Genomic DNA, 22,606 nt, shown 5'->3' with positions numbered 1-22,606 from the left:
TTTTATGTCTTTGGCTTCTGTAGAACGTATTATTCTATTACTCTATAAATTAACCATTGCTTATTTACATTCTTTTAAGTGTATTTTTTTTCAGGATTTAGCTGTCAGTAGATTTGTTACACTGTGATCTCTTCTTTTCAATAACACCTCTAAGTGTCCAGAAGTACTTCCCTTGATATCAAGAGAAGAGGAGCTGCCAAATGTTGTCCTTCAAAGCATTTGGTATTTTGGGGACCTTGAACTCAAAGGAGGCAGCAGCTGTGTTCAAGGCCCAAGGTTTTATTGGAATATAAGCATAAATGTTTTTCAGGCAACTTCTTAAATATTTATTGCAAGAATAGACATACCTCAAACATATTTATTGGTACCAGTTTTTCACAATGAGTAGTAGTATACTTCTAAAATAACACATTTATTTCCTGAAAGTTGTCAGTGGCTGGAGAGGCTCAGGCAGTGGCAGGGGGGCTCGGCAGGTTGATTCAGGATGTGTTCCTATAGCTGAGGAACTTGGTGGCTACAGAGACCAGCTGAGTGTGGGTGGGAACGTTGTAGAGATGCGCCCTGTTTGGAGTTTATGTGTAACTCCACAAATTGTGTGCAATTAGCTTCCATTTTTGGATATATAAGGAAGGCAAGTACTGGCCATACAATTAGAAACATGGTATATTTTTCATATAAAGTTTTAAAGGCAACACAGCAAAGTTCGATCATGTAATTTCCCTTTTATTTTTGAGCATAGCTGTGACATAACTGAACAAATGCATTTTTTCCAAGAGTAGTAAAGAGAAGCTACAGTTTTCAAATTCTTTTTTTGATTTTAGAGAGCTGCACGTCTGCAGAAGTTGTTGCTGCTGTTGATGTGAACACTCTTGCCAATGAAGTTTATAAGCACAACTTTCCCAGCACACCATTATGGGCAAAGGCAATTGAGGTGAGTAATGAATGTCTCTCTTACTCTAGTCTGGCACTTGTAGAAGTAAGTTGTCTTTACTGTCCTTATTAGTAACAAGAGAAACAAAAAGATTTAATTTATGTTGTTATGAATATAGCAGTTTTACAATAACTTTGATTTCTTATGCTATGGTTGCTTGTTGAAGTTAGAGGGATACTCACACTGCAGTCTTTTCCTGAAAGTCTTGACGGCTGCATCAAGAAAGGTAATGTGAATGTCAAGAGGAATGCTTACCACCAATAAAGGAATGACAAAAAAATATTTTTAGATTAAAAAAATATTTTCATGTATTTTGAAAGAATTTAATTAAATTACTTGGAGTCATGCCTTCATTTTGTAGTTATAGTTGATCTCAGTAGAACACAAGAAAATATACTGGATGGAACAGTCTGGCATTTTTTTGTGGGCTCAACAGATCAAATGTTTCAGGGATTCTGTCCTTTTTCCAAATTATTTGAAGAACAACTAGGTAAAATTGGATTCTGTTTTAATAATTGAGGGGCAAACTAGGTGTGTTGTTTTGCCTGGATTTAGGTAGAAATTACAGTATACTTGATCTTCTTTTACAGTTTTACAACATGACAGTAAAAGAATCTGAATTTGCTTTAAGACACCAGCTTAAGTACAAAGTTTTGATGTACAAAGACTTAATATCTGAATAAGGATACTTTATTTGGAGGAGGGATGGGGAGAAATAACTAGTCAGTATTTTGATGTGATCTGCTGAAAGAACAAACTACACGCCTTTTCTGAAAGAATGAGTAGATAAAAACCTCACGATTATGTATAGATGCTGACGTCATTAGTGGTTTTGACTCGTATTTAAAGCAATTAATGCATATTTGCATTGTATGGTTTGCCAAGGTAGAAAAGATTGAAATTATGAGGTCAAATGAGCGATTAGGTAGTTTTTTGCTAGGTGAAGCATATAGTGGAAGTAAGAGGGGTAGTTTGGTCTGAAAGATGACTTTCAAACAGTTTACAACACTCAACATTCTTTTTTTTTTCCTTATTCAGGGCATAACACTGAAAGAATTTGACAGATTATCTTTTGATATGATTTTGATGAGTCCTCCCTGTCAGCCGTTTACAAGGTAGATATAGCACACTTTGGAGAAAAGTGCAGTTATTACAGTATGTAATGTTAAAGGAGAAATGTTCTCAAAAGTGACACTATGTGTGGTTCATCTGTGTATCTTTCTCTTCTTAAGCAAAAATGTTGTAGCTCTGTTCACCGTGATATTTACTGAAGTGAAAGAAATGTAGCAATTTCAATCTTAATAAGTGATCACACTTCTTGTAATATATGTTATAATTCAATTTAAGTAAGCTTCTTACAGCACCTATTTTGCATACTGTATTGTTCCTCCAGTAGTGAAATTCAAAGATTTTGCTGCTTAGGAGTGCTTCCTTTCCCTTTAAATATCAATCTAATCTTTTCCTGAGGCAACTCAGGAAAAGAAGGAGGTTTGGAATTTCTCACTTCTTCCTGAGACTAAGAGTGTAATCTGGTTTTGTTTGTACTTTGAAAATTGCACACGCACACAAATAGTTTATTCTGAGGAATGTTTCTATTTTAGCCAAGACTAGGAGGATAATGGCTTTGAAATGATTTTGTGGATGATATAGAGAAATGTCTTTCTGATTAAGAACTGAATTTACTGAGATGTTATTTGTCAATTAGTTTCAAATTCATATCGTTTGACAGCAGTGACCAGTGGAGGTAAGATTCTAGTAACTGTACTTATGCAAAGTAGTAGCTTCATGAAAAAGTCTGTTGATGGTGATGAAACTGCTTGTGTGAGAAAGTATATGTTATTGAATGGTCTAAGATTAGAAGGGTGCTGGTCTATAAAAATGTATTTGTGCAAATCTATGATTTATATAGCAATCATTCCTTAAAAAAAAAATTTTTTTTTCAATAATACGGTGAAAAGAAAAAAACTGTGTATGACTAATTAATTTAGAGACACACTAAAGCTCTTCTACCAAGGCTTTATTCTTTTTTAAGAGCTAATACAAGTATAAGTTAGGGGAACACAGGCCTGGAATCGTTATCATTTTTATAACCTACATGAGCTGTCCAGTTTAATGTTGCAAAATTGGTTACAAAGTTATTTGCGTAGGGCTCAATCCTGCTAAATGGTGAGCACTGAGGCTTTAATTCATAGAAATAATTTAATATATTCAATGTAAAATAGCAGGCTATTCCCGGGAACCCAGTGGGGTTTTTTTGTTCTTTCAGAGCCAAGTATGTTCAAGGCATTTGCTGGACAAGACCAGAATGCTAAACGCTTTGCAGACTAGGGAGTGGATTTCATTACTGAATGCTTCAATTTTAACCTTGCTGTGAGCTGATGGATTCCAGAGGCAAACTATCATTCCTCAGAGCATTTCTTAGGACACTGCCTCTGTGAGCACGTCCTTATGTCTGTACACAATGCTTTTGCAGAATCCCTTTTTGAAACTCAAAGCAAAAAGTGTCAGCATTCTATAGAAAAATGTAGTCAAATGTCAGACTGCTCCAAGTAATATACAATTGTTTGTTTATTCTTTCTTAGACTTGGCCTGCAAGGTGATGTATCTGATCCACGGACAAAGAGCTTTCTCTATATCCTTGATATTCTTCCAAGGTATAAATGAACTTCTACCTCAGTTCTTACGCCTTTGTTGTAACTAAGTAGGTCTTTTATATTTCAGCGGGACAAGTCATCTATGATTTTTTACAGGGGTACTACTAGTATTGTGTTGTATTACTTGTTCGTTTTCATGTGATCATATGTAACTTAGAAATACTTGTATTTTAGTAATGCCATTATCATCTCATAGTTACTGTATATGCTTTCATGGTTTGGTTTTCTTTTTATTGTGTGTCTGTTTAAACTGTGGCTGTATCATAAATGAAAAAAATTGAGTTATCTTCAGTTCAACGTCAAACTTGCACTGACTTTATGTAGAAGTGGGAGTAGGTAATATAATAATTTGCTAATGGGCATCGTGGAAACATGAAAATTGTTTGAAATACCAGGTTAAAAAAGCTTTGATTCAACATTTAGTCACCTTTTGAATAGGTAACATTTGAAAGTTTGTTTAAATATGTTATTGACTGTACAATATGATACATCTTCCGTCCCCTTCCATTCTTTCTTAAAGTGTCTATTCTGTCTTCCTGGTGCTGCTGCTAGATATCTTGGGGCAGATTGTGTATTTTTGGTTTGTAGTACAATCTCTTGTTTTGAGTAGTAATACTAAAGAAGTCAAATAGCACTGCATTGTCTTTGTGTTGATGTGTCATTTTTGCATGGTCAGACCCCAGTTCCTAATAAAATAGCTGTAATTATTTGTATTATTTATGCCTTAAATTTTGAAACAGTAAATCCAAACAAAGTGGGTTTTGCTGCCTAAATTGTTCTTACTGAGAGTGTTAAAATCTGCTCCAAGTAATGCTTGTAGTCTTTTTGGGGAAGAGATGCATAGCACTAAGAACCCTTCCTGGGAAAGTGGAGCAAGCAGTTGCTTAGGGAGATTATCCAGCAGAAATCTCTGCTTCTGAATTGAGATGTCCATTGGGCACCAATTGGCATGAGCCTGAGAATTTGCATCAGTTGCAGTCCACCAGATGCTTACTGTTTCTGGCAGTCCTGCTTCTGTTGGAGACTGGGACAACTGTTCTCTACATGTTCCTTCATTGGTTAATCTTGCTCTCAGAATTGGAGGAGGATGAAGGGAGGTTTGGCTGTCCTTTTTTTTTGTTTGTTTGTTTGGTTTTTTTTGGTTGGTTGGGTCTTTGGGGGTTTTTTTTTGTTTTGGTTTGGTTTTTTAATGAATGCTTTCTGCACAGAAGGAAACCGGTACCAACAGCAGCCTTTCTTTCAAACTGCTGTTAACACTGGGAGAAAAGGGTCTTCATCCTTCTTCCAGAAACAACTTCTTTGCAGCCAGCACCATTAAATGGGACTACCTCTTTGCCCCTGTCATGAGCAGATAGAGAACACAGGCACAGAAGGGCTGAGTGGCTTGGCTGGGATCACCTAAGAAGTCGGTGGCAGAGAACACAAAACAGAACACAATAGAGATTCTGTAGCCTTGTAAGTTAGACAATTAATAGGTAAAAAGCAAGATTATTATTAGTACCCTGCTTCTAGCAGAGACACAAAAATAGGGAGATAATGTGAGTTTCCAAAAGTTGCAAAGGATGTCTTTTCTGGAACAAGGAATGTAAGTCAGTCCTCCAGACTGACCTTTCAAAATTATAAATTAAAAATGGCAGATAGAGTGTAAGTTCATAATTTGTCAGAATAATAGTACCTTACTTATCTTTAAGGGAATCCTGACCTCAGTATTCCTTTCCATTAAACTGAGACACAGTTAAGAGGCTGGCTGCTTTTGGGACACTGTTGTGCATTCATATAGAAATGTTGCTTCCTGGTTGCTGTGGGCTTAGCTGGATAAAGGGCAGAAGCTTTTCCTTCTCAAAACCAAAACTTCAGACACTGTAGATCATATGTTTTTCGTCATGACGATGCAAAGGAACTGGGCTTGGCTGTGGCACTTTATCTCAACACCCCATGAGACCCTGCTGATGTCCCTTATCTCCCTTGGGCAGGTTGTTTCTTGAGGGAGCACTTAGTAAGCAGTCTGTAATATGTTCAAGATGGTGGCTTCTGCAGAGTTTCTCAGTTCCAATAGATTTATGTTTTACTGAGATAGTGTTTGTGTGTTTTTTGGATATGACATGTTTGCCAGACATTGAACATGGAGTATTTCAGCCCAAAAAAGGGAAATTCTTAATATAGGAATTATCACTTTGCATTCTAAATTCGTACAGCATGCATTCAGTTTATGGAAACTATAATTTCTCATCCCTTGGCTGTTCCTACCTTATATTCAACCTTTTATAATGAAGTGTCGCTGAAATGAGGCTCAAAGATAGCCTGGGAAGACAAATATTAGAGATAAGGAAAGGCCAGTTTCAAGATCTGGAAAGACCTGGGAAATCCTTGGAGCACCCAGCCAGCAAACAAAGTCTGACCCAAATGGTCCGGATACTGTCTGTTTATCCTGTCCAAGCCATAACCCATGGAAATCTAATGCTAAGACGTCAAAGCACTGCTTTTACAGACACATTTGTAATGTTAATACCTGCCAAGTACTTAACACATACTCTTTGTATAGTGATTACTTGTCTTGTGATCTGTTGATCCTCTATGAGCTCTTGTATTTTAGGCTATGCTCTGGATTCATTACTTAAAAATAAGTTTCATACTAGGTGATGATGATGTTGAGTGTGGGTAAACATACCAACAGATGTATTCTCCATTCCTTTGCAGGGAATTTAGCTGCCTCTGCTTTTTTCAGTTCAGTAACTTTTTTTTTTACTGTTATTTTTAGTATTTTTAAATTTGATGTAGTATCTTGTACATTTTCCAATTGCTTGTGAAATGCTTTAGTTCTTTAGTTCTTCATGTGAATGTCTTTAATTGATGGTAGTTAAGAACATGCTAAAACAAATTCTGCTGTGATTTGTACCAGTGGAAGTCCAAAGTCACTTACTGACTTAAATAAGCATGGTGCTGCTGTCTGGTGGCATTAGTATCCTGTTTCTATATGCTGTTCTGAGATCCCAATGTATGACAGACACACTATGTCTACATTAGCCTTACTAGAGGATTAATCAGTGCCAGGGAATGTTCCCAGAGACCTGAATCTGAATCATCTATGCATCTAAATTGTTAGAATGGTCCCTGGCACAGTTTGGGCATGTTCCTTTCTCCAGAGATTTAATATGCTGTTTTTGGAATGAGCCTTTTTCCAGACCTCTGCAGTGATCTAGCTAAACCTCAGGAACCTCCTTCCCCTGCCCTCCCCCCCACCCCCCTCAAAATGAAAAAGCTAAGTATAGAAAATTAAGAGTATCTGTAGTCTGAGCTCTAAACGTGTCATATTTCTTAAAGCAATTAGATGAATACTGGTTCTGATGTGTTACCGCTAAAGTTGATGTGACATTTTGACACTGATTTCAGGTTTAAGCACTTTAAAATAAAAGTTTTCTGTTCCATGGCTAAATAGTGATCTTTTTCCCCCGACAATTATCCTTCCTATTACATAAATCAATCTGTTCAATAATACTATGCTTTAGGAAATGACAGTGGTAAGCATTTTCAGAAGTACATGCATGGGGTACAGCAGTCCATCTGAACATAAGTAGGTTTTGTTGCTTTTTATAGTTACCAGCAGTCCACATTTTTAATTCAGTTGGGAATGATTTGATCTAGGCAACCTTGGAAGTTGAGGTACATTTTTGTAAGGATGCTAAACTTTAACAGCTAGCATGATGTGGAAATACTTTGATCTTTCTCGTAACTAAACAAATCTGTGGATGAATATAATGTAGTTTACATCTTGTTACTCTGATTTGTTGATTTTTTTTTTTTTTTTCCTTGTAGGCTCCAGAAGCTTCCAAAATACCTACTTTTAGAAAATGTTAAAGGATTTGAATCCTCTTCTGCAAGGTAAAGTCTAATTTATGCAGGTTTTAGTTGTTAATAAATGACTTTTTCTTTAGAAGGGCAAAGCAGGATTTTTATTTCCTAGAATTTAAGTTAACAAAATAGTGAGATGGAACAGCTAGCAGCTGTTTAGTTTAGGAATGAAAATCTTAGGTTGTGAAAGGACCTTGTTAAATAACTATTTATTTCTCTAAGCAGATAAAATATGTTTTAACAAGTTGACTCCATTGATTTCATTTGATAATGCCATGTCCTTTGGAAAGAGTCAATATTAATTTTCAAAGAAAAATAACAATAGGTATAGCACTCAGAGGTTTTGGGGTTTTATCCATGACAGGAGCTTGTGGTATCTTGTGTTAAGATCACAGTACCGTATAGGGGCTTTCTTCAGTACCTTTGGTGATAGTAGATGATCAGTCATTCAGGGTTGCCATCAAATGGTCCAGAGATGTAGTATGAAGACTGTTTATAATCTTTGAAATGTGGAAGAGGAAAGTTGTCGGTAAGGTTACCTAGTGACAGCAGGAGCATTCTCCTCTCTTGTGGGCAAAGCAGGAGACAGGGGGTTGCAGTCTTCCTTCTCGTTTCTTGCTGGAATAGAGTAGGATCTTTCCATAGCATTCCTTAAAGCACCAAGAGAGCAGCCAGCCTGCACATCATGCTCCTTAATGAATATGGCAGGCAGCTGGGAGACATGTTCAGCGCGCTCACTGGTTAAGCGTGCGGCAGTCCTCTTTGAACACGTGAATACTTTGCTGAAGGTGCAGGCTGCTGCTGTAGATCCTGCAATTCCCTAGGCTATGCCTTGCTGGCCAGTGTTTGGAACAAGTTGTAGTTCAGAAAACACCCCAGTCAGAATGCTTGCTTTCTCATATGACACTTAGGGTGCAGTGTCACATACAGTACCAGGTACAGGTCACAGCTTATGCTTTTAGTATAGTTCCAGCCTACTGCAGTCTGCATGGAATAGAAGACACAAGTCTTTTTAAGAAGATTTCCATTTCAGTGATTTTTTTTTTTCCACTGTTTATAAAGTACAGTCCTACCTCACTGTTATTATCAAAGCTACCAATTTTTGTCATCCCTTGAGTTAGCCCTTTTGTGAGGCTTAGCTGATGCCATGTATGTGAACAGAGGGAAGTAGTGAGCTATTTGTAGTGGTTTTAATCTCCTGTTTTATGATTCACAATAAAGAGAATGTCTTGCCCTCTGATTATTTTCCTTTTTGACACACTATAAATACTGTCCTAGTGATGGGATATTTTTTGAAGGTGTTTGCACTGAAGTAGGTGTGAGAGACCTGTGAATGTGTAGTAGTCGTTTTTGGCTACAGTAACACTGAACTGCATATGTTGTCTCCTCAAGTTCAGAAATGGATGACTTCATAACTGTAATTGTCTGTCCAGTTCTTTCACTGAATGTCTTGGTACCTAAGGTCTTGCTTTCAACGTGTTTTTATTTAGGATAAAAAAGGGCCTAGAGGTTATATGAAGGGAGTAATTGCTTTTTTATTCTTTTTACTGCCAGAAATGAACTCCTGCGAACGCTAGCAACATGTGGATTTAAATATCAAGAATTTCTCTTGTCTCCAACCTGTGTGAGTACTAAAAATACTCTAATGTTATTTAACTGTTCAGACTGCACTGAGCCCAAGAACGTTTGAAAATGATCTATTGTATTAGAAAAGAGAGTTGTGCCCAGAGCTGAAGATACTTTTGAATGAGGAAGTCATCTCGCGTGACTTCTGACTTCTTACCAGTATACTGGCATAATCATACTGCTGTTATTCTTCAGATCCTAGTCCCATATTGCTTTGCTACCATTTGATATTTTTTAAGAAGGCATGGATTTACACCATGACCAGGAAGGTGGTTTTCCCTGCAGGAGCCTCATTGCTTCAGAAGTGCTGATGCCTGTGAATTTCCCAGCACAGAAAATGTGACTGTGTTTGTGGGAGGAGGGGCTTTGTTTGCATATTTCCCTGGCAACTGAAAAAAGAGTTGAGAGAGATTTCAGAATTGTGCAAGACTAAATGGAATCAGTGAAGTGCTGTATATACCTGAGAGACGCTGATAGAGGGTAGCTTGAAAACCAGTTGTGGTGCATTTGTTTCATTGTTAGATGACTTATAATTGTTTGTTCAAAAAGGCAAGAAGACACCATTTTGCTTTTGTCTAGAAAACAGATAGTACCTGTCCCAAGGAATTGTGATGCATGTAATTTTTCTTTTTACCTCACATAAAAGTTTGTTTATGTACTTGTTCATTTACAGAGAAGGTCAAAACCATGAGGTACAAAGAATAATTGTCTGCTCATTTCGTTGAAAATACCTAGGTATGGAAGTTATAAGTGTTTAGGTATTATCAATTAATACTGATATCTCTGAAGTTGCAAAATATATTAGTGTCTCATAGTTCTATTGCTGTATATAAAGGCAGGTAACTTGTATGATGCTATAGACCACTTTTTTCTCTCTTTATCACGTGGACTAAAGGCTTGTGGATTTTGCTTACAGCTTGGCATTCCCAATTCTAGGCTGCGATATTTTCTAATTGCAAAGCTTCACCAAGAACCATTTTCCTTTCAAGCTCCTGGTCAGGTGAGTCTATTAGTGTTAACTGAATTTGTTTTGTTTCATGAAGATTGAGGGTTAAATTTTCAGTTTAGTGGTGTGTTTTGATGAATGGAGAGTGGGATAAATGATATCAACAGAAAAGTTAAATTCTGTCTCTTTTTCAGCCTGAATACTGAGTTTTCTAAGAACTGAGATGCATGCCAGTGGCTTAGGTGGCTTTAAACAGTTGGGAGACAGTGGCTGATAGTGGGCTAGAAAACAATTCATTCTGCTACCTTTTTCACACCCTTGGAAAGGTCTTTTTGTGAAAGCAATTATTTGTGGTTGTTTCTGACATCATTGCTGGTAGATCAGCAAATCTTGATGCCAACCTTTTTTTGAAATCTTCATGAAAACAACATGAAACGATTATTTGCTTTATTCTGAGTATCTCTGAAGGAATTCTTACTCACTACAGAGTCGGCTATCAAATTGTTTGTCAAGTGCAGTTCTTTAATTTTTTTTTCTCACAATTTGTTTTTAGATATTGACAAGATTTCCAGATCAGGATCTAGAAGACTTATTCAAGGACAAAGTCATTGACAAAGTGGGTGAAGCTAGTTCTTTCTTGTCTTCTGAAGATAAGAATCTGGATCCAGACACTGGTCCTGATTGCAGCAGCAAGAAGAGTTTACCAAAAGGGGCCTTTCTTTTTAAGCTTGAAACAGTAAAAGAAATGGAAAGGAAGCATGATCAGGACAATGATTCTTCTATTCAAATGCTAAAAGACTTCTTGGAAGAGGAAAATGAAGAAATGAGTCAGTATTTCTTACCACTGAAGTCCTTATTGCGCTATGCTTTCTTGTTAGACATTGTTAAACCCACCTGTCGGAGATCCACATGCTTTACAAAAGGGTAAGTTGCAAAGAAAATGTCTTGCTGAATCATGTTCTGAAATTTTAAGTGTATTTTTGCTTGTGTCCTGTAAAAACAACGAGAGCCGTTTCATCAAAAAAACCCAGGCCTCTGAAAAGAAATCTCCTTATATAGCATGCTTCCTGGTCCAGTGGAATGCCAGCATGAGAATCTGTCTGGCAGAACATCATGTGCCCACTCCAAAAAGGCATTCACAAAAGACAGTGCCATTTGTTGTTGACCTTCACAGAAGCTTAATTACCCCTGCGGAAATATGGTTCCAGTAGACTGGTATAGTACTGATTCATTAATGAATTTCTTTATATTGTGCAATGAAGTTACAAAGTGTCATGCTTGACAGATCCATTCCTCATTAAAACTGTCTCACTGTACATTTATTGATTTCTTGGATTTTTCAGCTGTGTAGGTCAGAATAGCTGTGGATTGGCCATATATCATAAAACCAGTTAGGCTGCTGCATTACAAATCATATTTGATGGAGCAGAACGTCAGTGCTTTTCTGTCTGGTAGTTTTCTGATTCGTACCTTGCAATTTTAAGTTTGACTGCCAGAGGCTGGTGAGTGTTCTGAAACTCTGCAGACAACCAGTCAGGACCTTTTCCACTGAATGCATTTGTATTGGAAAATGGCAGCTGGAGCCTGGAAGTTTGTGGGAAATGATAATATTGGTGAATTTTTCAAATTAGTTTGTTTCTTTGGAATTCTTGAAATGTTTAAAAAAAATTACTTAGTTGATGAGTCAAAGCTAATTATAACTTTTTTTTTAATTAGTAGAAGTTAGACTGCCAGATTGACAGAGTTCCTGCAGATTCTGTGATTTTAACTTTTTAACAATAAGAAAGCTGAGAAGAGAAAGAATTTCAGAAGTTCAAAATTTGTGCAACAGGAAAGCCCTTCCCCCAGCTCTCATTGACATACACCTTTTATGCCCTCACTCTTTTGAGTTGTGGGGGAGTCGGCGTCTCATGGAATGTGTTTCTTAACTAGAAGAGTCAAATAACCTTAGGCCAGAATAATCTCTTATGTATGTCATGTATGCCTTCAGTGTCATCAAAAATAAATTGGCCACTTGTGGTTTCACTAGAATACATCATGGTAGTTTGTGGTCATGTTTATCAAAATCACACTGAAGGAGGCTCCTGAGTAGTTAATATGAAGTCTTTATATATAGTGATGGGAAATCTGACATGGAACGTGACTGTTGCCCTTCTGCTGATGTGGAAGGAGCCAGGCCAGATATTTGTGGTAGTTTTTGGCTCAAAACATAGGAATCTGATTTACTGTCTTTGTTCCCTTTTTTAAGAGCCTTTGGGAATGAAGGTTTCCAACATGGTTCTCAATGTGGTCATATCATTTACAGCTCTGCATTAAGAGAAGGATTTTAATTATATCTCAGGCTTCATCCAGGTCACTTTCTGAGGCCAAGAATAAATTTCTGCTGTACGTGTTCTAGGAGTTCTGTTTTTATGTTTCTCTGAAGCATGAGATTTAGGAAAGAGAACCCTGAATGGAGCAGAACAGCACTCCCAAGTAGTACAGAGAATCCCTCCACTGAGATGCCTGTCTGGTGTCTTTCTTAGAAGTCATACTCACCATCAGCTTTGAGACTGGGAGAAAAATTTCCCTCGGTTCTGATTGGTTTTCAGGTATTTCCAGCAAGGTTTGTGTATTGAGGATAATCCAGATATGCCTTCTCCAGGTTTTGCTAGTTCAGGGACCTCAAACACCGATATTTCATCAGTGTTTTTTTGCCTTTCTGCCTGCATCATACCAGTATGTCTTCTGAAAGGCTTTGGTGGAGTAGAGGGCAAAATCTAATGGCCTGTGACGTGTGACAGAGACAGCAGATGATCCCGTGTTCCCTTCTGACCTTGGACTCCTAGGCAATTGGAAAATGATTGCTGAGTTCCTTGAGACTACGAACACCATGGTTTCTCCTAGGAGTATATTTGTGGTGACTGAAGTTGTGAGAGGAAATTGTCCATTTTAAAGGGCAGAGCAAATGAAAACTACTTCTTTAGATATAATCGTTCTGGACTTATTTGTAAATTCTTGATAAGCTATTGACAAGAGAAGCAATACCTTCTAAAATAGTGTAGTATTAGTTACAGAAACTCTGTCTAGCGTTGTGGAAATTACCTTTTTGTTAGTCATAATGTAGGACACAATATACCCAGAAATAATATATTATATATATGAAATTAAAAGTTTTTTTCGAAAGCTTACAGAAATAAAGGGGTGGGGGGGGAGTCTTGAGTCAGAGGAAAATTGAAGACTGTAATTTCTTAAGCCAACTTCTTTCATTATAACTGGTAATGAAATGTCAGAAAATCAATGCATCATTTTTTACTGTGGCAAAAATTCCCATCTTTAATGATGTTATGAGTCTAAGGTAGGAATGTTAATTTTTCTGTAGTCAGCATCTGCAATAATAATTAATAACAATCCAGCTAACACTGGCTGTCTGCCCACATTTGTGTTAAAAACCCACTCCACCTGCTCCCCAGCCCCCAAACCACTTCTCCACCAACTAGATTTTGGTGGTGGTGGTAGTTCTGTACTCTAGTGCCAGTTATTTAAACTGGAGTATTTTATATAACATGGATCCTATTAAAAGATTCTTTTCCCCCAATAAAACTGTGAAATACCACTTTGAAATTTATCATCATTTATTTATGTTGGCTCAGATATGTTCATCTGAAATATGATCAGATGCTGTATAAGATGACGATCAGGATTCCTCAGTGTTATGTGCGTTGCATTGTTAAACTTGGTATTGGGGAATTTTCAGAATGCAACTAACCAATTAAAGGTGATGTATTTACAACACAGTTCTATTCCATGTGTTTTTAATCTGCATCAGTATTTAGGGCTTTTTGTTCTGATCCTAAGGAAGATTTGCAAGCACTTTATTTTCAAATGAGTGTTGCTCTCGCTGATATTGGCAGAACTACTCGTAAGCTTTTCCAACTGAAGAAGAAATTCTCAAGATTGTGCCATGCTGGGTCATTGTGTCTGTGCTGAAGGGACAGTATTCCTTTATTCATTGTGGAATTAGAAAGGCTTGAAACAAAAATTGTTCCAGTGCCTTGCTTTAGAATGGGCCCCAAGTAGAGCAAAAGACCTTTATAATTGTCTTTACAGATGCGCAGATAAAAATAGAGAATAGTATCTGTTAATGATTGATGCAGACTGCATCTCTCTAATGCAGTGGATCTTCTGAAATTGTTCCACAGTGCAAAAGCCATCTGTTGACTTGCTTCAGTCTCTCTCTGTTCAGGACATTCAAACACCATCATAGACGAGCAGATCATGTTTCTGAAAGCCCATAATTATATTTAAATGATAGCCTGGAAGAGACTACAGGGTAAACATGTTGTTATGCAATCAACCACAAAGCATCCAAAAGAGCTTTTGTATGGTTTTAGAATGTAAGTTTGCTTACTGTGTAGTTGGATTTAATTTTTTCTTTCTTTCTTCTTTTCTTTCTTTCTTCTACTGCTCTGCATGGATGCCTGGCCATCCTTTATCCCTTCCCCCTGTGGAAAATCCACAAGCAACCAAAAGTTAAACCTGACTGAACCACTTTGTTTCTAATGGACTGATATAAAAGCTGGAGGCTCACACTAATGGTCCTCCTCTGAATATGGAGAACCAATCTGACCTCCTAGGACCATTTGGCCTTTAACACGTTTTGCCTTAATGTAAAATTGGTTTGTGCGATGTAGATGGCCCTTTCTGATGATGCTATGCTTGAATTCCTTGGCCTTGTATATTTGCCTAGTTGCCTTATATAAGGCATTAGTGTGGATAAACCCTTGTGTGTTGATTGCAGACTCATCCCTAGGGAGCATGTTCAGAAGCTACTGCACTCCAGGGGTTAGCGTTGTTAATAACAAGACCTTTTGCTTTATCTGTCCAGGATGCTATTTGTTAATCAAGGCAAAGGAACCTAAGTAACCTCCCTGTATCTTTGCAGTTGTCAGTACGGAGGTCCGATGAAAATATTAATTTAAGATTGTTATTGTTGTTAAGGTATGGACACTATGTGGAAGGGACAGGCTCAGTTCTGCAGACAGCAGTAGATGTACAGGTAAGAATGTGGAGACTAACATACAAGAATGACATTTTAAAATTTGAGACTTGTTTTAAAACTGATACGAGATTTGTTTTAAATTTTTTTCTGTCTTCTGGTTTGTTATTCTGAATATTATAAGAAAAAAGCTTTTAAAACTACATTTTATGGCAACTGAATTTCCAATTGATTTTCTTTATGTTCCTAAACAACAGTTTATTTAAATCAAAATTATATGTGTGTGCTTCTGAGTGGAGAATGTGAGTTGCTATTATTTTATTATCTGTAGTGTCATACAGAGGTTTCACAGGCGTACATGAAAACATTAAAAATTACTAATTCTGTGGATAAACTGCAGTACTGTGTTGTGAATCTAGTGCCATTTTTTGTGCATAGATGATCCAGTAAATATTGTCAAATGTTTAACATGCTTGAATTTCAAAAGTATTATTTATCTGGGAAGATATAGTATTTTGAAAAGTTCTGCTGTTGATACTAAGTTCACCACAAAGTGGTATTTAGGCATTGGGGAAGGTAATAATAAATGTATCGGTGAATCAGCATTCAAAGATACTTTTCACACAGCCTGTTTTGTACACAGGCACTGCCTCCTGCACTTCTGTGCTGTTCACTAATATTATATGGCATTTGTAAGCATAAGAAGAATGCAGCTTTGGAATTAGGAATAATCTCAAAGCAAATGTATTAAAACAGTTGCATCCATACAGCTTAATTTGTGTGGATAGTCTGCTATTGAGTTAATACTAAGTCACTATCCTGTCATTAATAGATGTTTATAGTCCTTTGATTGCCTCATTAAGTATTGGTATAGCTTGTAACTGGAGGAAGAAATGATGAATGCCCTCATGGCAACATTGATTTCTTTCTTGCAAGTCCATGTGTTGAGATAATGGCTGCAAAAATACAACACCAATTATACTTTCAAGCAAAACACGCTATTGTCTTTGGCACTATGATAATTAAATAAATATTCTGTTAAGATGTGACTGTTGAATTTTACGTATTTGGCCTGTGTCAGTAATATCTGTTGTTTTGAATATTCTTCATAGCTTGAATCAGTGTTTAAACACATTGAAGACTTACCAGAAGAAGAGAAGCTTATGAAATTGTCAACACTAAAACTGAGGTACTTTACGCCAAGAGAAATAGCAAATCTTCATGGATTCCCTCTCGAATTTGGTATGTGGTGCAAAGTACCCATTTCTACATCATTCTTCAGAAATGCTGATGTAGGTTTTTTACTGGGGACTAATCCATGCTTTTTATTTTGCATTTTTTTTCAGACCGTTTAATTCTTATGATTGATTCATGCTATTTGGCTAACTGAATTTCTGAATTTCCACTAGTTTTTTATATTTTGTAAGAGCCAGCTCCTGTGGTTAGGTTTATCTTCATAAACTTAGAAAAAAGTTTTGTGAGAAATGCTCTATTACTGAACAGCAATGAAGGAATACCTTTGTGTAAAGTTGAAACTATTTACTCAGCAGCCAACATTACTCACAACTGTGCTAAGTCAACATATCCTGCCAGTTTAGGAGCTCTGTTAGTGGTTCTCAGTGTTTGAGCTGCTTGCTTTCTCCCTTCCACACATTTGCAGCTGCTGACAGAAAGGGAATTTCAGAAGGTACAGATACTTCTTTGTTTAGGAGTAACGAAACTCTTCAGTTAATGACCTTTTAAGTCATCTCTATTTTCTAGAAAAGGCAGTCCTAGCCCTTGTTCAGTTACTTAATTTTCTAGCTGTTTTTGTGAGGAAGAGGGAGTCAAGGAACAAGACTCAGCAATACCAGTACATTGCACACAGATCAACCAGAATTAAGCCTGAAATAAATTCACCAGAATTCCCCGTGTAAAGAAAGGGAGGCAAGAAAGTGTAGCTGTTACTACCTACTAAGGAGCTTGGCCTGCTGCTGACACATCAGATCAATTTATTGTCTCAGCAACACAAGCATCCCTAGAATAAGACACAACTGACCTTGAGTAATTGGTTATATTTTTTTCGACTTCCTCAGTGACTTAGAGTTCTGAGGAGTGCTAATAGTTTTATATAAATTTTTTTCTTCTGCAGTTTTAGTTTGTTTTCTCATTTATTACTTAGTTATATTCAAAATTACTACATTCAAAAGCACATGATCAAGGTTGCAAAGTCAAATGTTACATTTGCCAGCACTAAGCTTACTTATTTAAGAGTATTTGCAGGAGTGTGCTGTGTTGAATTACATGCCAACATGCAGGATTTTTTCATAGCCTCTCTTCTTTAATAGATTTGTTCTTTTGGCAGACAGCCTTTTTCTTAGCACAGCTCTGTTCCGTATTGATGTAGGCTGCTGTGAAGAAACTTGAGCTAAACAGGGCTGGATTGGGCTTGTATAGATTTATCATTCTGTTCAAGATCACTTTCAAGCACAAAGTTGCCCATTTTCTCTTTTTTTAAAAAAATACAGCTTGTGTTTTCCAAATGTTAAATCAGTCTTTGCACCATCACTGAGAGGTGTAGCAGGGTTAATATTGCTTATATTTTACAGAGTGAGAACCAATACAATGCAGAAATTAATGTTTGGAAGACCCCATTAATTTTGGGTGATCAGTTTGCAAAACCTGACCTTTACTATTTCAGAGTGCTTGGAATGATATCATGCTTTCTCTGTTCAGAGCTCATCTTCAGGGGCAGCTGTGAGGTTCAATATTTTTGCAAACCAGAACTGAACTCTCAAGACAAGTCAGGCTTCTGAATTTGAGGAGCATCCAGATCACCACCATCTATGAAGTGCTCGTTTAGCAAACTTGTCTTTTGTCACGTGGGAACTGCAGAGGGAGGGACAGGGACAGATTCCACCTCTCAGAGGGCAGTACCCTTCTGCCTTAATCATAGGACCTTCTTTACAGTTCTTGCAGTTCCCTGCCTCACTGTATTACTTGTCCAACTTTCACAACACATAAAACAAGCCTCTCTCATCCAGTGGCTTCCTCTCACATATACTCCTGATTCATAGGCAGAGCAAGTTTTTCCCACTGCTATGAGTCACAAGTCTGACGTTTGTTTCCTTTGTGTTTAATCTAAGACATTTCCCTCTTTGTACTTTAAAAAAAAGTGTTACTCAGCTCTAGGCTGATTGAAACCTCTGGTGAATTTAGGTACTATAATCTTAAGTTTCTTTTGAGGATTTGCAAGCTATGGGATTTTTTGAAAGTTGCTATATTTATGGCTACAGTAAAGGGTGTTTCCCTCACAGCATTTCTCCCATGTTAAATTTCAAGTAATTATTGTGAAGTGTGGTATTTTCAGAGGGAAATATGCTATAATTTCTCTGCTCCTGTGTTCTGTAGTGACAGCAACATTTGTGCTGAAATTTTCAACAACAGAAAGCCTGGAAATGTACCCAAATATGTTGTTGGTCCAAGAAGCTGAAGAATCAGAAAACTAGAAGCTGAAAATGAAGTGAAGAGAATGTCAGGAAACTTTGTAACACATAGTGTTACTAGCTGTAGCTACAGTATTACCAGAAGAAACATGATTGTGTCTAAATGGTTCTATGTTTTAACAAATTGAGGGCCTTTTCCAATACGTGAGATGCAGAGTTAAAATCATTGTTCGTTCTTAACATTAATGGATTTATTTGTGCTTTTAACATCTAAATGTATAAATAGTACTTGCACTACAGGTCAATGAAATGCTGCAGTCATTTGTCTTAGTCGCTACTGTGGGTCCCACAGCAATATCATTAAAAGTGATCAGGGCATTCTTGCACCTGTGACCTGCTTTCATGAGGGTGATGTCAGGATGCCTTTTCCATTTTTCCTGTTAGTGATGTATGTAAGCTATTAGGAAACAAATGGCAGCCTAGCAGAAACCCAGCACAATGTGGCAGTGTGTGTTGCCAAGACCGCAACATCATCAAGTAGCATGCATGACCTAAACGATATGATGAGAGCTGTGCAGCAAGTGCCATCGTACTATGAATTGTTAAATCTGTCCTTCTGATGTAGGCTACTCTTGAGGCAAGAAGATAGAAGGTGCAAGATAATGTTAACACGCAGATGGAGGAGCCTTGGGATAAAGGAGACAGTGAGCCTTGAAAATTAATTCAGGTTTTCAGTTACCAAGAGGCAGAAGGAGAAACTCTGAAATTTTCAGGGTTCAGATAAGCTTCTTGGGCTGTAAGTGGACATGCGTGTGTGTGTGTGTGCATAAATATGTGTTTATTTTTATATATGCTTTCAAAACGTGTAGATTCTGTACCTTAGTCAGTGATATAATGTGAAAACTCCATCTGAGGAAGTATGTGTGGAGTGCAAGTGATTGTTCCAAAGAGAGAAGAACGGTTGCCCAAATGTGAGTGCCAGGAAGCTGGGCAGAGTTGATGGAGCTGGCAGAAGATGTGTTTACCAAAGCAGTCCACATTTGAGGCATTAATAGCTGGCAGAAAAGGATGGAACAACTCCTCCCAGACACCTCCTCCTCAGCTTTCCACCCTTGGCTCAGCAACTGTCCAACCATGTTCTCTCCTGAGCGACCCCTGAAAGAGGATTTTTCTGAAGTGCTATGAAAACTTCAGAACATACGTATCGCTACTTGCACACACAGTGTATTGATGCATCAAAGCTAATCTGGCGGGTGATGACCTTGGGCTCAAAGTTAGGTTTTCTTCTTGGGGAATGATCAAATAATTGAATGTGATCAAGTTTCAGCAGCTTAGCAAATGACCTTAATGGTTGAATCACCACTGCTGTTCGTCTTTCACTCAAGTTGAAGCAAATGCACTTTAGCTCACAGCTGGAGTAAGCTAAGAGTGTAAGCAAAGACAGTTACAGCAGACCAACTGGCTGTTGGCAACTTTGTTCTCAGAAGCTTGCTCACCTTTGGGTGCTCAATACACAGCACAGCCCTTTCACAATAGCTGGGCCAGTTTAATTTTTTCTTGGCCTCCCTTCTTTCTGCCAGTCCACGCACTTTACCATGTGAAGGACATCTCAGATGCTGTCTTTATTTCTGAGTGCATTTGACAGGGTCAGCATTGAATTACATGGAAAATTGTTCAGCTGCTTGATCACTGACTGAATAAGCCTTGCTTATAGCTTAATCTGTGCTGGTGGTATATTGCACTGCGAGACTCATTTGATTTGCCTCAACTGGTTAGAGGTGCTCAGATTGGAAGTACAATGTAAAGCTTGTTGAGAAATGCAGTTTAGTCCATCTGCAGAATCATCACTTTTTCTTTCTGCCATGGCCATGTTCCTCTGTGGATGTTCTCTAGAGTAGCGGTTGTTCAGTGTTGTAGGTGCTGCTGCCTTTCCTTGAGACTGCTGGATATTTTGAGCTACATGAAGAGAAGATAGTTTGGCATTACTTACACAATAGAGCAATGTTTTGAGGCTTCTTGTTAAACTTCAGAGATGGCAGTACTGCTAATGAAAGAACTGATATGAATCCAATGAACTGGTTGGGAATTATTTTTGTAACTTTGTGAATTTTAGACTGGGGGGTGAACCCTGCTGTAATCTGTGGTAACTGCATTAAGAACTGTTCACTGAAAAAATGAGTAGACTAAAAGCTAGGAACAAACCCAAACTAATGATGTTGCACTGTATGTTTTTGTTTTAGGCTTTCCTGACAAAGTAACAATAAAGCAATGCTATCGTCTTCTGGGAAACAGCCTCAATGTACCTGTGGTGGCAAAATTGATCTCCATTCTACTTGGATAATTTAGAACCTGAATCTGATGAGTACGGAATGGTGACAGAAAATACTTCTATCTTGCAAGAGAAAGCTGATAGCAGCTGAACAAAAGTCATAGCTTACCAAAATATCTGCCTAGAGATTTTGCTGAACAATTCTGATATGTTTTTAATGCCTTGCTTTAATGGTGTATTTGAACTGTAGAGGTGTTTTATTTAAATGGAAGTTTCCAGGACTTAATTGCTTTATTTATATATGTCCTTTTTATTTTGCAAAATGAAAAAGAACAGTGTTTACATATACCTCAATGAAAATGGATAAGACTATTTTATTTTATCTTAAAAGCACCCTCTCGGTGCAGTATAAAAAGGCTGTAAATGTAAAAGGTGTTCTAATTAAGTGCAGAGACCAAGTTCTACATGTAAAATGTCTTCAGCTGTAAATATCAGTGATCCATTCTTAAAAGATTTATTGTATATATAATCTGAAATTTTGATGTATTTTTTGTAGCCAATTAGACTGTTGAATTCAGTATTTTGTATAAGATTTTTAAGAAGACACAGTGTCATCCTTAGTTTATGGTTGTCTCATCCTCTCAAAATACTTCTAGGTTTCTGGAACCTAACTGCATCTGTCTGGAATGATTTTAGGTGCACCTGAATAAAAATATTTCAAGATCATCACAACCCTGACAATAACTTGCCTGTTTTCTGTTGTCACTGATATTATTCAGGATAAGATCATTGCTCCTTACCAGAAACCTACACATAAAAGACATAAAAACTGCAAGGGATGCAAAGAATAACAGGGGCTTCTACAGCTATGTCAGCCAGAAAAGGAGGGTCTAAGAAAGCATACCCCCCCGCCTTGATGAACGAGGCTGGCAAACTGTTAACAACGGACAAGGAGAAGGCTGAGGTACTCAAAACCTCTTTTGCCTCAGTCTTCACTGGCAGCCTCTCTTCCCACACTTCTCAAGTGGATGGGCTGCAAGACAGGGACTGGGGGAGTGAAGTTCCTCCCACTGTAAGAGAAGATCAGGTTTGTGACCACCTGAGGAACCTGAACATACAAGAGTCTATGGGATGTGACAAGATGCATCCCAGAGTCCTGAGGGAGTTGGCTGATGTAGTTGCCAAGCCATTCTCCGTGAGATTTGAAAAGTCATGGCAGTCAGGTGAAGTCCCTGGTGACTGGAAAAAGGGAAACATTGCACCCGTTTTTAAAAAAGGGTAGAAAGGAGGACCCTGGGAACTACGGACCTGTCAGCCTCACCTCTGTGCCTGGGAAGATCATGGAACAGATCCTCCTAGAAGCTATGTGAAGGCACATGGAGGACAGGGACATGATTCAAGACAGCCAGCATGGCTGCACCAAGGGCAAGTCCTGCCTGACCAACCTAGTGGGCCTTCTGTGGTGGAGTGACTACATCAGTGGACATGGGAAGAGCTACAGATGTCATCTGTCTGGATTTCTGTAAGGCCTTTGACATGGTCCCCTACAACATCCTTCTCTCTAAATGGGAGAGATATGGATTTGATGGGTGGACTGTTTGGTGGATGAGGAATTGGTTGGATGGTCACAGCCAGAGGGTAGTGGTCAATGGCTCAATGTCCAGGCGGAGATGATGGTGACCAGTGGTGTCCCTCAGGGGTCCATATTGGGACCAGTACTGTTTAATATCTTCATCGATGACATAGCGAGCGGGATCGAGTGCATCCTCATCAAGCTGGCAGATGATGCCCAGCTGAGTGGTGCATTTGACATGCCTGAGGGATGGGATGCCATCCAGAGGGACCTGGACAACTCTAGAAGTGGGCCCATGTGCATCTCATGAGGTTCAACATGGCCAAGTGCAAGGTCCTGCGCCTTGGTCGGGGCA

General features: G+C 38.1%; 1 protein-coding gene across 10 annotated transcripts in view; it reads left to right on the top strand.

Annotated features, from left to right (window-relative positions):
• The window catches only part of TRDMT1 (tRNA aspartic acid methyltransferase 1), a 40,839-nt gene extending 19,452 nt beyond the window's left edge, over window positions 1-21,387 (top strand). For 4 of the 10 annotated variants that reach the window (XM_010577428.1, XM_010577184.1, XM_010577272.1 and 1 more), the window contains exons 2-10: window positions 822-931; window positions 3,514-3,585; window positions 7,399-7,464; window positions 8,989-9,058; window positions 9,977-10,060; window positions 10,560-10,930; window positions 14,987-15,044; window positions 16,097-16,226; window positions 20,650-21,387. In XM_010577428.1, coding sequence (XP_010575730.1) covers window positions 876-931; window positions 3,514-3,585; window positions 7,399-7,464; window positions 8,989-9,058; window positions 9,977-10,060; window positions 10,560-10,930; window positions 14,987-15,044; window positions 16,097-16,226; window positions 20,650-20,750 — 1,008 coding nt within the window. In that variant the 5' untranslated portion in view covers window positions 822-875 and the 3' untranslated portion in view covers window positions 20,751-21,387. The other 6 variants (XM_010576986.1, XM_010576781.1, XR_774944.1 and 3 more) reach the window with 5 other exon arrangements.
• Window positions 21,388-22,606: the final 1,219 nt, after the last annotated feature.

The sequence above is a fragment of the Haliaeetus leucocephalus genome, unplaced genomic scaffold, assembly GCF_000737465.1.
Source record: "Haliaeetus leucocephalus isolate CR32 unplaced genomic scaffold, Haliaeetus_leucocephalus-4.0 Scaffold0, whole genome shotgun sequence".
Lineage (NCBI taxonomy): Eukaryota > Metazoa > Chordata > Aves > Accipitriformes > Accipitridae > Haliaeetus > Haliaeetus leucocephalus.
Note: the sequence above shows the minus strand (reverse complement) of the source record. Positions and strands in the feature narration are given on the sequence as shown.